At 48.5% G+C, this 14,197-nt stretch overlaps 1 protein-coding gene across 1 annotated transcript in view; it reads left to right on the top strand.

The window, feature by feature from the left end:
- Positions 1–14,197, top strand: part of CDAN1 (codanin 1) — a 270,195-nt gene that overhangs the window by 187,628 nt on the left and 68,370 nt on the right. The window contains exons 20-21 of the mRNA XM_030214355.1: positions 20–166; positions 420–483. Coding sequence (XP_030070215.1) covers positions 20–166; positions 420–483 — 211 coding nt within the window. The remainder of the gene's footprint in view (positions 1–19; positions 167–419; positions 484–14,197) is intronic.

The raw sequence follows: 14,197 nt of genomic DNA, 5'->3' as shown, positions 1-14,197 counted from the left end.
TGCTGTTTGTGTTTTCCAGAGCAACCTTGGTGACAGAGCTGGTGAGGAGGGTGGAGAGCTTGCTACAGGATAAAATAACAGAGAATAGCAATCACAATGAGCTATTGGATTATGTATGTTCTCAGCTGTGTGAGGATGGAAAACAGGCTCTCGACAAAGGGCGAGAGTAAGGACCAATGGCTACAAAATCTTTGTGCAATCTGTCCTCCCTTCCTCATTTACTATATACCATGGATGCACCTCTTTGTGTTGTGCCTTCTGTAATGTCTTCTTTTATATTATACATATTTGTATTCTACATCATTGTAATTGTCTTTGCTTCAGATGATTGCCTGGCTAAGCCCATTCAGGCCTCTAGTTTGCAGCCCAGTGCCTCAGTCATAGCCAGGGCATCATCTTGTTTTGCTTTCTTTTGGTAGATTTTGCACAAAGAAGGGCCCGGAAGCTGTTAGAGTTTTGTTGCCAGAAGAGATGTCTACAGCGGTATGTGTTGTGGAGCTGTTTATTACTTAGGCTGTAGCTGCCTCTTTTTTTCTGCTTTTTCAGTTGCTGATCTTGACTCTTTGCCTCTAGGTGTTTAAAGTTTACAGATTCAAAAAAAAAATCTGTTAATGTTAACTGGAACTGAGATTGAACTGTAATAATGTATTAAGAAGGGAAGTGTCTTTGCTAAATAGCACTTTAACTGCATTTTGCCAGCATAGTGTTTCACACCTGTTTACTGAGGACGATGTAAGGGAGCTAACAATGCCTAAAATGGTATTTAAAGGTGATGATACAAAGAAACTAAAACATCTTGGTCAAGAGATGGAAGATGTAATTGGTCAAATTGATAAGCTGAAGAGCAGCAAATCCCCTGGGCCAGATAGTATATAATCTAGACTACTAAAAAGAAATCAAAAATGGAATTGCAGATCTACTATTAGTATTTTGTAACCTATCATTAAAATCATTTACAGTACCAGGAGATTGAAAAGTGGCCAACATAATGCCAGTTTTTAAAAAAGAATTTCAGGGATGATGTGGGGAAACTAGATTGATGAGCCCGAGGTCAGTGCCAGTCAAAATGGTAGAAACTATTATAAGAAAAAAGTCACTCAATACATAGACATATACAGTGGGGGAAATAAGTATTTGATCCCTTGCTGATTTTGTAAGTTTGCCCACTGACAAAGACATGAGCAGCCCATAATTGAAGGGTAGGTTATTGGTAACAGTGAGAGATAGCACATCACAAATTAAATCCGGAAAATCACATTGTGGAAAGTATATGAATTTATTTGCATTCTGCAGAGGGAAATAAGTATTTGATCCCCCACCAACCAGTAAGAGATCTGGCCCCTACAGACCAGGTAGATGCTCCAAATCAACTCGTTACCTGCATGACAGACAGCTGTCGGCAATGGTCACCTGTATGAAAGACACCTGTCCACAGACTCAGTGAATAAGTCAGACTCTAACCTCTACAAAATGGCCAAGAGCAAGGAGCTGTCTAAGGATGTCAGGGACAAGATCATACACCTGCACAAGGCTGGAATGGGCTACAAAACCATCAGTAAGACGCTGGGCGAGAAGGAGACAACTGTTGGTGCCATAGTAAGAAAATGGAAGAAGTACAAAATGACTGTCAATCGACAAAGATCTGGGGCTCCACGCAAAATCTCACCTCGTGGGGTATCCTTGATCATGAGGAAGGTTAGAAATCAGCCTACAACTACAAGGGGGGAACTTGTCAATGATCTCAAGGCAGCTGGGACCACTGTCACCACGAAAACCATTGGTAACACATTACGACATAACGGATTGCAATCCTGCAGTGCCCGCAAGGTCCCCCTGCTCCGGAAGGCACATGTGACGGCCCGTCTGAAGTTTGCCAGTGAACACCTGGATGATGCCGAGAGTGATTGGGAGAAGGTGCTGTGGTCAGATGAGACAAAAATTGAGCTCTTTGGCATGAACTCAACTCGCCGTGTTTGGAGGAAGAGAAATGCTGCCTATGACCCAAAGAACACCGTCCCCACTGTCAAGCATGGAGGTGGAAATGTTATGTTTTGGGGGTGTTTCTCTGCTAAGGGCACAGGACTACTTCACCGCATCAATGGGAGAATGGATGGGGCCATGTACCGTACAATTCTGAGTGACAACCTCCTTCCCTCCGCCAGGGCCTTAAAAATGGGTCGTGGCTGGGTCTTCCAGCACGACAATGACCCAAAACATACAGCCAAGGCAACAAAGGAGTGGCTCAGGAAGAAGCACATTAGGGTCATGGAGTGGCCTAGCCAGTCACCAGACCTTAATCCCATTGAAAACTTATGGAGGGAGCTGAAGCTGCGAGTTGCCAAGCGACAGCCCAGAACTCTTAATGATTTAGAGATGATCTGCAAAGAGGAGTGGACCAAAATTCCTCCTGACATGTGTGCAAACCTCATCATCAACTACAGAAGACGTCTGACCGCTGTGCTTGCCAACAAGGGTTTTGCCACCAAGTATTAGGTCTTGTTTGCCAGAGGGATTAAATACTTATTTCCCTCTGCAGAATGCAAATAAATTCATATACTTTCCACAATGTGATTTTCCGGATTTAATTTGTGATGTGCTATCTCTCACTGTTACCAATAACCTACCCTTCAATTATGGGCTGCTCATGTCTTTGTCAGTGGGCAAACTTACAAAATCAGCAAGGGATCAAATACTTATTTCCCCCACTGTATGGTTTAATGGGACAGTGCAAGCATGGATTTCGATAAGAGAAATGTTGCCTCACCAATCTACTACATGTTTTCATGGTTTGAATAAACATGGATAAAGGTGATTCAGTTGATATATCTGGAATTTCAGAAAGGTTTTGATAAGTCCCTTATGAGAGACTCCTGAGGAAATTAAATAGCTAAGGGATAGGAGGTGATGCGACCACAATTTGAATATTGTGTGCAGTTTTGGTCACTGCATCTCAAAAAAGATATGGTGGAATTAGAAAAGGTACAGAGAAGGGTGACGAAAATGATAAAGGAGATGGGACAACTTCCCTATGAGGAAAGGCTAAAGCGGCTAGGGCTCTTCAGCTTGGAGAAGAGACGGCTGAGGGGAGATATGATAGAGGTCTATAAAATAATGAGTGGAATGGAATGGGTAGACCTGAATCGATATTTGTTTACTCTTTCCAAAAATACTAGAACTAGGGGATGCACAATGAAGCTACAAAGTAGTAAATTTAAAACGAATCTAAAAATTTTTTTCTTCACTCAATGTGTAATTAAACTTTGGAATTCGTTGCCAGAGAATGTAGTAAAAGCAGTTAGCTTAGTGGGGTTTTAAAAAGGGTTGGATAGCTTCCTAAAAGAAAAGTACATAAGCCATTATTAAAATGGACTTGAAGAAAATCCACTGCTTGTTTCTAGGAAAAGCAGTATAAAATGTATTGTACTGTTTTGGGATTTTGCCAGATACTTGTGACCTGGATTGGCCACTGTTGGAAACAGGATGCTGGGCTTAATGGACCTTCGGTCTGTCCCAGTATAGCAATACTTTGTTGTAGATTAAGAACAGGTTTAAAGATAGAAAATAGGGTATGGGTAAATGGCTAGTTCTCTGTGGAGGAAGGTGAAGAGTGGAGTACCATAGACATCTGTAATGGTACTGGTGCTTTTTAATTATTATTATTTATTACATCTATACCCCGCTCTTTCCCGCTCGGTAGCAGGTTCAGTGCGGCTTACAAAGTACAGGTTACAAAGTGTCACAGAAAGCACAAAGCTTTGGAATAGAGGAGTTATGATGTAGTTGTTTGAAATAGATTAAGGTGGTTGAGATGGGCAAGGGAGGTAGGGTAGGGGTGGTGTGGAGTAGGCTCATAGATTAATTTGGTTCGTTAGGGTAGGCTTGTTTGAAGAGGTACGTTTTTAGCAGCTTTCGGAAGGGTAGATGGTCGCTGATTATTCGAATGGGTCTTGGTAGGGCATTCCAGATTTGGCTGCCCATAACAGAGAAGTTCGATGCGTAGTAGGTTTTGTACTTGAGACCTCTGCAATTGGGAAGGTGTAGGTTGAGGTATGTTCGAGAAGATTTTGACCCGTTTCTAGCTGGAAGGTCAATCAGGTTGGTCATGTAGCTTGGAGATTCTCCGTATATAATCTTGTGAATCAGTGTGTGGACTTTGAAGTTTATTCGTTCTTTGATAGGGAGCCAGTGGAGTTTTTCATGGAGAGGTGTTGCGCTTTCAAAACGTGATTTACCAAAAATGAGTCTGGCTGCCGTGTTTTGGGCGGTCTGAAATTTTTTCAAGATTTGGGCCTTACAACCAGTGAAGATGCTATTGCAGTAGTCAGCATGGGTAAGTACAGTGGATTGTACCAAGTTTCGGAAAGTTTTTAGGGGGAGATAAGGTTTCACTCGTTTCAGCACCCACATCATGTTGAACATCTTCGTCGTGGCATTTGCGTGAGTTTCCAGAGTTAGGTGGCTGTCTAATGTTACTCCTAGGATTTTTAGATTGTCGGATATTGGGATTGTGACATCAGGGGTGGTCAAGGTAGTTGGGAGGAGTGTGGAGTGTTGGGATGAGAGGATTAGGCATTGTGTTTTTTCTTTATTCATTTTCATCTTAAAAGCGTTAGCCCAGGAGGCTAAAATGTTCATGCCAGTAATTATTTTATCAGAGATTTCTGCTAGGTTGGATTGGAAAGGGATGAATATCATAACGTCATCTGCATAGATGAAGGGGTTTAGGCCATGTTTAGATAGGGACTTGGCCAGGGGAATCATCATAAGATTGAAGATCGGGGATAGAGGCGATCCTTGGGGAACTCCGCATGTTGATGACCATGCAGATGAGATTGTTGTGGTTGATTTGACTTGGTAGGATCTTGTGGTGACGAAACTTTTTATCCATTTGATGATGTTTCCGCCAATCCCTAGTTTGTCCAGTATTTTGTAAGAATAACATGTCAAATGCGCTGGATAGGTCGAACTGTAGAAGAAGTATGTTGTTTCCAAATGATATTTTTTGTTTGAACTTGGATATTAAGGTGAGTAGTACCGTTTCTGTGTTGTGTGCAGGTTGGAACTCAGGGCTGTACATAAGGCTTTGCTAGCCTTTCATTCCCTAGTAGAGAGGACGTTAGTTTGCATGCTCTCCGACAACATGACAACAGTGGCGTACATCAACAGGCAGAGCAGCACTCGCAGTCCTACCTTGGCGAGAGAGGTGGAGGTGCTTCTGTGGTGGGCAGAGTCTTTACCTACAGCAGATTTTGGTGGCTCACATCATGGGAGCGTTGAATGTTGAGGTGGACTATCTGAGCCAGAGCACATCAGATCTGTGGGAATGGGAACTCTTCAGCACCAGCTTTTCAACTGGTCACCCAGAAATGGGGGGCTTCAGCTCTGGATCTTATGGTGACCCAGTGCAATGCCAAAGTTCCCAGGTTCTTCAGAAGAAAAAGGGAATGTTGATCCGAGGGCCTCAATACTGTCCTCCAGCCATGGCCAGAGTCCATGCTGCTCTGTCTTTTGCCCGTGGCCAGTGATAGGCAGGGTTCTACATCGAGTTCATTCTCACAAGGGCCTAGTGGCATCCAGATTGGCCCAGAAGGCCATGGTATATGGATCTGGTCAGGCTGTTAATGGACAAGCTGTTTCAGCTTTCCAGTTCTAGCCTTCTTTGTCAGGATCCTCTTCTGATGGAGGATCCTTCTTCGTTTGATCTTACGGTCTGGCTCTTGAGTGGTTGAAACTAAGGAAGAAGAGCTATTTGGACCAGATGATTAAGACTTTGCTTCATGTGAAGAAGTGTTCTTCTTTGGCGGCATATGCTCAAGTTTGAGTCCTGCTGCTCTGAGAGATCTGTTTGTCCATTTCAGTCTTCCCTGCCTTTTTGCAGGAAGGTTTGCAGAAAGGGTTGGCAATCAGCTCTCTTCGGGTGCAAGTAGTGGCCCTCGCCTGTTATCGAGGTTGCATCTTTCGATCCTCGCTTGCATCACACCCAGATGTGGTTCGTTGCCTCAAAGGGATGATATTCCTTAAGGCTCCAGTGGTTCATCCATGTCCACAGTGGAGTCTTAATTTAGTAATTTGTTCTTTGCGGAAGGCTCCTTTCAAACCTTTGCGTAAGGCTACCCTTAAAGATCTCAAGCTCAGGTTGATGTTTCTTGATGTTTCTGTGTTGCCTGCAAATAGGTGGGAAAATGTGAGATACAAATGCTACAAATAAATAAATAAAAATTTCCTCAGCACAGAGGGTCTTCGAGCTGCAGGCACTCTCTTGCCAGGATCCCTTCCTCTGTGGTTTTTTTTTTTTTTTCGGAGACAGGAGTTACAGGGCATATAGTTTCATCGTTTCTTCTGAGATTGGTTGTCCCCTTTCACATTAATCAGCTGTTGTTTCTACTGTCCTTTTACAAGGATCAGTGTCTGTCGGACTTTCTGCTGTTGCACTGCCTGAATGTTAAGTGGGCCTTTATGCAGTATTTGTCTTCTACCAATGACTTCCGTCGTTAGGATCATCTTATTGTGCTCTTTTCGGGTTCTCGTAAAGGAGAACCATTGTCCAAAGCAGCCGTTGAGCATTGGGTCAAGGAAGCTGTAGCTTCGGCATATGTCCTTGCTGATTTCCTCCGGCCCGGCTTCAAGCCTATTCTACTTGGGCTCTGGTGACATAATGAGTGGAGGATTGCATTGTTGCTCTCAAAGAAATCAGTTGGGTGGCGTTTGTCAGACACAATCAATTGGACGTGGTGGCATGGGAGGAGGCGTCGTTTGGTGCTTCAGTTCTTGCCACAAGAGTTTTGGCTTCCCACCAGCGGTGTGCTGGTAAATTTTTAACAACAGGCTCTCTCCCCGGTCCACCTTGGCGCCCCCCCCCCCCCCCAGGTCCACCTCTGGGTCCCCCCATCCACCTCTGCACCCCCCCCCCCCCCAAATTGCAGAGCTGGCTATAGCCGGGAGGGGGGGGGGGCAATGCATTACTCTCTCCAGGAAAAAAAACTATTAAATGATCCCAGGTTCCAATCTAATTCATGTTTAATGTGGGATAAAATGCCATAAATAAGTAAATAAATATAAACTTTTAATGTTGAGCACCTGATTCTCAAGGTGAACATATTCCAAACACTATAATGAAAATAAAATGAGTTTTTTTCTACCTTTGTTGTCTGGTGACTGTTTTTCTGCTCATGCTGGCCCAGTATCCGATTCTGCTGCTATCTGTCCTCTTAACTTCGTTTCCAGGGTTTCCTTTCCATTTATTTCTTTCCTCCTTTCTTCTTCATTTCTGGTCCTCAACTTCTGCCTATTTTCTCCATCCATTTGCAGTTATTCTCCTCTCTTCCTTTTCCCTCTTCTCATCTCATTCCTCACTCTTCCCTCCCCTCCACCCATGTCCAGCATTTCTTCTCTCTCCCTTCCCTCTCCTCCACCCATGTCCAGCAGCCCTGCTCTCCCCTGCCCTCCATCCACCCACCCATGTCCAGCAACCCTCGTCTCCCCCCTGCCCTTCTCTCTTCCATCTGCCTTCCAGCCCTCCCCACTCCCCTGGTTGTCCATCTTCCATCTGCCCTCTGCAGCTCTGCTCCCCGATAGTAGCCCTGGTTTCCTTCTTGCCCCGCCGCCCTGCCTTTAAAATTTTTATTTTACCTCGAGGCGCGCCAGCGTTGAAGCGAAGGCAGCAGGCTCAGCTCGGTTCCAGCCTTCGTTCCGTTCCTTCGCATCATGGCTCCGCCCTCGCGCAAACAGGAAATACGTCAGGGGAGGGCGGAGCCATGATGAGAAGGAACGGAACGAAGGCTGGAACCGAGCTGAGCCTGCTGCCTTCGCTTCAACACTGGCGCGCCTCGAGGGAAAATAAAAATTTTAAAGGCAGGGCGGCGGGGCAAGCAGGAAACCAGGGCTACTATCGGCAGATCTGCAGAGGGCAGACGGAAGATGGACGAGCGGGGGAGCAGAGGCGAGCCGGCTCGCACGGGCCAACAACCGGCTCGCAAGATACCAGTAAATTTAACACCCGGCTCTTGCGAGCCGGTGCGAGCCGGCTCCAGCACACCACTGCTTCCCACCCTATTTAGGAACTGCTTTTGCTATATCCCACAAGTATTTGGATTCATCTGTTGCTGATGCTAAGGAATGAAAAATTATATCTGATAATTTCTTTCCTTTAGTTGCAGCAGATGAATCCAGAGTTCCACCCTTCGCTTTTAGTAGTAGTAACCTTCAGGGGCTTAATCCTGAAGAAGTTTTTGCTGCGTTGCCTTTCTTCTGTTCTATTTTTTTTTCTTCTAGAAGTTTTGTATTCTGAAGTTTGAATACCATTTGCAATTTCTGTGAGGAACGGGATATGGGTTTTTTTTTTACTGTTGTTTTCTTCTGCTTTATGAGATACACTGTCTGGTCAAGGAGCATTCCATCCTATAAAGCACAGTTCGATTAAGTACTCTATCTCCACCTGCTGGCAGTCACAGCTCACAAGTCTCTGGATTCATCTGCTGCAACTAAAGGAAAGAAAATTATTAGGTAAGATATAATTTTTTGTTCCTATACAACTGCCCCCACACAGGCCTCTTCAGTTGATTTAATTTACCTTTGTTTATCAACACAATAGACATATGGGTACTGTGTTTGATAGCAGTTCACAAAACGTGTTCCAGTAATACTACCTTGTTCCTCAGAGTGGATTGGGTGGGGGTGGGCAGCCAAATGGCTTTATATACCCAAACAATTGCAATCCTGAACCCCCTTTTTTCTTCCCCCCCACCCCCACTTTTCTTAATCCAAACCTACTACTACTTAACATTTCTAGAGCGCTACAAGGGTTACGCAGCGCTGTACAAATTAACGAATAAGGACGGTCCCTGCTCAGAAGAGCTTACAAATCTAAAAGACGAAATGTCAAGTTGGGGTAGATGAGATTTCCTGAGAAGAGATGAAGTGATTAGGTGCCGAAGGCGACATTGAACAGGTGGGCTTTGAGCAATGATTTGAAGATGGGTAGGGAGGGGGCCCGGCGTATGGGCTCAGGGAGTTTGTTCCAAGCATGGGGTGAGGCGAGGCAGAAAGGGCGAAGCCTAGAGTTGGCAGTGGTGGAGAAGGGTACTGAAAGGAGGGATTTGTCTTGAGAGCGGAGGTTACGGGTAGGGACGTAAGGGGAGATGAGGGTAGAGAGGTAAGGAGGGGCTGCAGATCGAGTGCATTTGTAGGTGAGTAGGAGAAGCTTGAACTGTATTCGGTATCTGATCGGAAGCCAGTGAAGTGACTTGAGGAGAGGGGTGATATGAGTATATCGGTTAAGGCGGAAGATAAGACGTGCGGCAGAGTTCTGAATGGACTGAAGGGGGGATAGATGGCTAAGTGGGAGGCTGGTGAGGAGTAGGTTGCAGTAGTAAAGACGAGAGGTAACGAGCGAGTGGATGAGAGTTCGGGTGGTGTGCTCGGAGAGGAAGGGGCGAATTTTGCTAATGTTATAGAGGAAGAAGCGACAGGTCTTGGTTATCTGATGGATATGCGCAGAGAAGGAGAGGGAGGAGTCGAAGATAACACCGAGGTTGCGGGCAGATGAGACGGGGACGATGAGGGTGTTATCAACTGAGATAGAGATTGAAGGGAGAGGAGAAGTGGGTTTGGGTGGGAAAACAATAAGTTCAGTCTTGGCCATGTTCAGTTTCAGGTGGCGGTTGGACATCCAGGCAGCAATGTCGGATAAGCAGGCCGATACCTTGGCCTGGGTTTCCGCAGTGATTTCTGGTGTGGAGAGATAAAGCTGGGTGTCGTCAGCATAAAGATGATAGTGGAAACCATGAGAAGAGATCAGGGAGCCTAAGGAAGAGGTGTAGATTGAGAAAAGAAGGGGCCCAAGGACAGAGCCTTGAGGAACTCCAACAGAGAGCGGGATAGGGGAGGAGGACGAACCATGAGAGTGTACTCTGAAGGTACGATGGGAGAGAAGGAGGAGAACCAGGAGAGGACAGAGCCCTGGAACCCAAAGGAGGACAGTGTGTCAAGAAGTAGGTTGTGATTGACAGTGTCGAAAGCGGCGGATAGGTCGAGGAGGATGAGGATGGAGTAGTGACCTTTGGATTTGGCGAGGAACAGGTCATTGCAGACCTTAGTGCCGTTTCTGTCGAGTGTAGGGGGCGAAAGCCGGATTGGAGCGGATCGAGGATGGCATGAGTGGAGAGAAAATCAATGCAGCGGCTGTGAATGGCGCGTTCAAGTATCTTGGAGAGGAAGGGTAGGAGGGAAATGGGGCGGTAGTTGGAGGGACAGGTAGGGTCAAGTGATGGTTTTTTGAGGAGTGGTGTGACCACAGCATGCTTGAAGGTGTCCGGACAGTTGCAGTGGAGAGAGAGAGGTTGAGGATATGACAGATGGTGGGGGTGATAGTAGGAGTGATGGTGATAAGTAAGTTGGTGGGGATGGGGTCTGAGGAACAGGTGGTGGATTTCGAGATGGAGAGGAGATGGGCGGTTTCCTCTTCGGTGATAGCAGGAAAAGAGGAGAAGGAGGCCTGGGTAGGTTGGTTGAGAGAGTGGGTTATAGGCTGAAGAGGAGGAGAAGGTTTGGTGGTGAATTCGAGGTTGATCTTCTGGACCTTGTCACGGAAGTAGTCGGCCAGAGATTGAGGAGAGAGTGAGGGGGGGATTGGAGCGGAGGGCACTTTGAGGAGGGAATTGAGGGTGGCGAAGAGACGACGTGGGTTAGAGCTGAGGGAGTTAGTTGGGTGTAATAGTCCTGTTTAGCGAGGAATAGGGAGGATTGGAAGGAGGATAGCATGAATTTGAAGTGAATGAAGTCAGTATGGGCGCGAGATTTCCTCCAGAGGCGTTCAGCCGAACGGGCGCAGGAGCGAAGGTAACGGGTGCAAGGGGTCAGCCAGGGCTGGGGATTGGTACGCCTTGTGGGACGGGAGATGGACGGTGCAAGGGTGTCTAGAGCAGAGGAGAGAGTGGCATTGTAAGAGGAGACAGCTATGTCAACAGATTTGGAGGACATGATGGAAGGGAGGAGATCAGAGATACTAGAGGATAAGGTGGGGGGGTCAACAGCCTGTAGATTTCTGGACCTAGTAGTTAGTGTTGGGCGAGATTGAGGGGGAGGGTGCTGAAGTGTGAATGTGATTAGGTGGTGGTCAGAGATAGGAAGAGCTGAAACGCAGAAATTGGACGGTGAACAAGTAGAAGAGAGGACGAGATCAAGACAGTGGCCAGATTTGTGAGTAGGGGTTGTGGGGCTCAGTTGGAGGTTGAAGGAGGAGGTAAGAGTGAGGAACTGAGAAACATAAGAGTCGGATGGGTTATCAGTGTGAATGTTGAAGTCACCAAGAATGAGGGATGGGGATGAGGGCTCAAGAAAAACGGAGAGCCAGGCATCGAAGTCGGTAAGGAAGGAAGGGAGGGATTTATCGGGGGGGGGGGGGGCGGTAGATGACTGCAACTCTGAGTGGAAGTGGGTGGAATAGACGGATGGAGTGAACTTCAAAGGATGAGAAGCAGTGAGACTGAGGTAGGTGGAGAGGTTGAAAACTGCAGGAGGGCGAAAGTAGTAGCCTGATGCCTCCACCGCGGCCAGTTGGGCGGGGCGAATGGGAGAAAAGATAACCACCGTGGCATAGGGCTGCGATTCAGGCAGAGTCGTCAGGGGTGAGCCAGGTTTTAGTTAGGGCGAGCAGTTGAAGGGAATGGGAGATGAAGAGATCGTGGGTGAAGGGAAGTTTGTTGCAGATCGAGTGGACGTTCCACAGGGCGCACGAGAAGGGGAGGGAGGAGGGGGGGAGGAGGGGAATAGAGATGAGATTGGAGAAATCGTGGGGACGTTTGCATAGATGAGATGAGGACGAGGACAGGTGTGGGGGACCTGGGTTGGGATTGATGTCACCTGCGGATAGCAGGAGAAGGAGCAAGATAGTGCGGAGAAGGGTGGGTGAGGAAGGGCGACGAAGACTGGATGCGCTTAGGAGGAAAGGGGAAGGGTTCATGGCATGAAGGAGGTGTTGAAGGTTGAGAGCTAGGAAGGAGGAGGACGACAGTAGGGGATGGTGAGGTGGTGGAGTACAGGGGTAGGTAGGGTATTGCAGTGGTGAGCAGGACGGAAGAGGACAGGGATGGGTAGTGAGATCATGTGGTATACAACGGTGGGAGGGGGAAAAGATTAGGGAGGGACAGGACAAGGAATAGGATGTGAATGGGGGCCATGAGTAGTGACTGAGGTGTTCACAGGGCAGGTGGGTGGGCTGGGAGACAGGCAGGTGAGGGTGAGCAGTTGGGCAGGGAGTGATGAGTTGGTAGGAAGATGGGCTGGGATGAAGGCAGGTGTAAGGGTGGGTGGTAGTCAGTCAGTCAGGTGATTGGCTAGTAGGCAGGTTGAGTGGCAGGAGCAGGTGAGTGCAGTGGAGAGCACAGCAGCTGTACTGGAACAAGCTGGAATGGTTTGAAGCAGGAGCTGGCGGACTAGAACAAGCTGAAGCAGACAGAGTGGAACAGGCTGGAACAAGCTGCAGCAGACGGACTGGAACAAGCTGAAGCAGACGGACTGGAACAGGCTGAGTCAGGCAGTCTGGAGCAAGCTGGTTGGAGCAGAAGGCCTGGAGTAAGCAGGGAGAGGCTGGATCAGGCGGACTGGAACAAGCTGGAGCAGAATGACTGGAGCAAGCAGGGAGAAAATGGATCAAGCGGACTGGAACAGGTTGAAGCAGGTGGACTGGAGCAAGCAGGGAGAGCAGGATCTGGTGGACTGGAACAAGCTGGATCAGGCGGACTGGAACAAGCAGGATGAAGCTGGATCAGGCGGACTGGAGCAAGCTGGAAGAAGCTGGATCAGGCGGACCGGAGCAGGCAGAAAGAAGCTGGATCTGGCAGATTGGAGCACGCAGGGAGAGCAGGATCTGGCAGACTGGAACAAGTTGGAGTAGACGGACTGGAGCAAACAGGAGGAAGCTGGAACAGGCGGACTGGAGCAAGCAGGAAGAAGCTGGAACAGGCGGGCTGGAGCAAGCAGAAAGAAGCTGGATCAGGTGGACTGGAACAGGCAGGAAGAAGCTGGGTCAGGCGAACTGGAGCAAGCAGGAAGAAGCTGGATCAGGTGGACTGAAGCAAGCAGGAAGAAGCTGGATCAGGCAGACTGGAACAAGCAGGAAGAGCTGGATCAGGTGGACTGGAACAAGCGGGCAGAAGCCGGATCAGGCGGACTGGAACAAGCAGGGAGAGCCGGACCAGGTGGACTTGGACAAGCAGGAAGAAGCTGGATCAGGCGGACTGGAGCAACAGGGAGAGACTGGATTGGGCGGCTGGAAGAGATGGACTGGACAGGCAGACAGGCAGGGAAAAGCCGAGTTGGGAGACTGGAACAGGCCAGTGCCAGTGGAACTCTGCCTCACCTCGGCTTCTGTCTCTTACCCAGTCGGCCCGGTCACTGGATGGGCGGGTTGGAGCAAGCTGGGGCTAGTGGACTCTGCCTCCTCTCGGCCTCCTTAGCTCCTGTCCCGCTCCTGTCGCACCCCGACACCACCGCAGGATGGGTCCTGGTCCCGTGGTCCGCGATCCGCGCCCAGGCCATTCCGGCAGGGAGCACGGCTGCAGCGTACAGGACCTTGGAGCACGACCAGTGCAGCAGGCACGGGCCGACGGCAAAGGGGATAGGCCGCAGCCACGCGGCAGCAGACAGCTAGGATCAGCTCCGGGCCTCCCCCGCGCCGGATCGGCATGGAAAGGGCCAGCGAGGGATGGGGAAGGGCTAGAGAGGAGGATCGGTGGGGAGCCCTGCCCGAGCATCCGCTGCTCCCGTGACTCAGGAGTCCCGCCGTGACCCGGCAGGTCGACCGCGGCACTGCCACGAGGCGCTCTGCAATTTTACAAGTTGGCAACAAACTTCGCCGAGAGTCAACTGAGCCCATCCGTGGACGGACTGCCGGACTACCGCCGGTCCTCCGAGTCCTCCAGTGGGACGGCTCGCCTCAGCAACAGCCAATTCCTGGCTGTTGGGGTCGTCGGTGTAACGGAGCTAGTAGCTCCGTGACCTAACAGGTAGCGGCCAAGTGTGGGCGCTACCAAATAAGGACCTGCACTCCACATCCATAGTATTCAAATAAACACCCTTATGGTTTATAGTTTATCCAAATTTACTGCCACCTTTCATAGTGAAATGTCAAATTGGTTAAAAACCAATGGAAGATGAATGGAATGCTGTAGATGAATAGAAAAGTAGTAGGTAAAGAGAA

The sequence above is a fragment of the Microcaecilia unicolor genome, chromosome 9, assembly GCF_901765095.1.
Source record: "Microcaecilia unicolor chromosome 9, aMicUni1.1, whole genome shotgun sequence".
NCBI classification, from domain to species: domain Eukaryota; kingdom Metazoa; phylum Chordata; class Amphibia; order Gymnophiona; family Siphonopidae; genus Microcaecilia; species Microcaecilia unicolor.
Note: the sequence above shows the minus strand (reverse complement) of the source record. Positions and strands in the feature narration are given on the sequence as shown.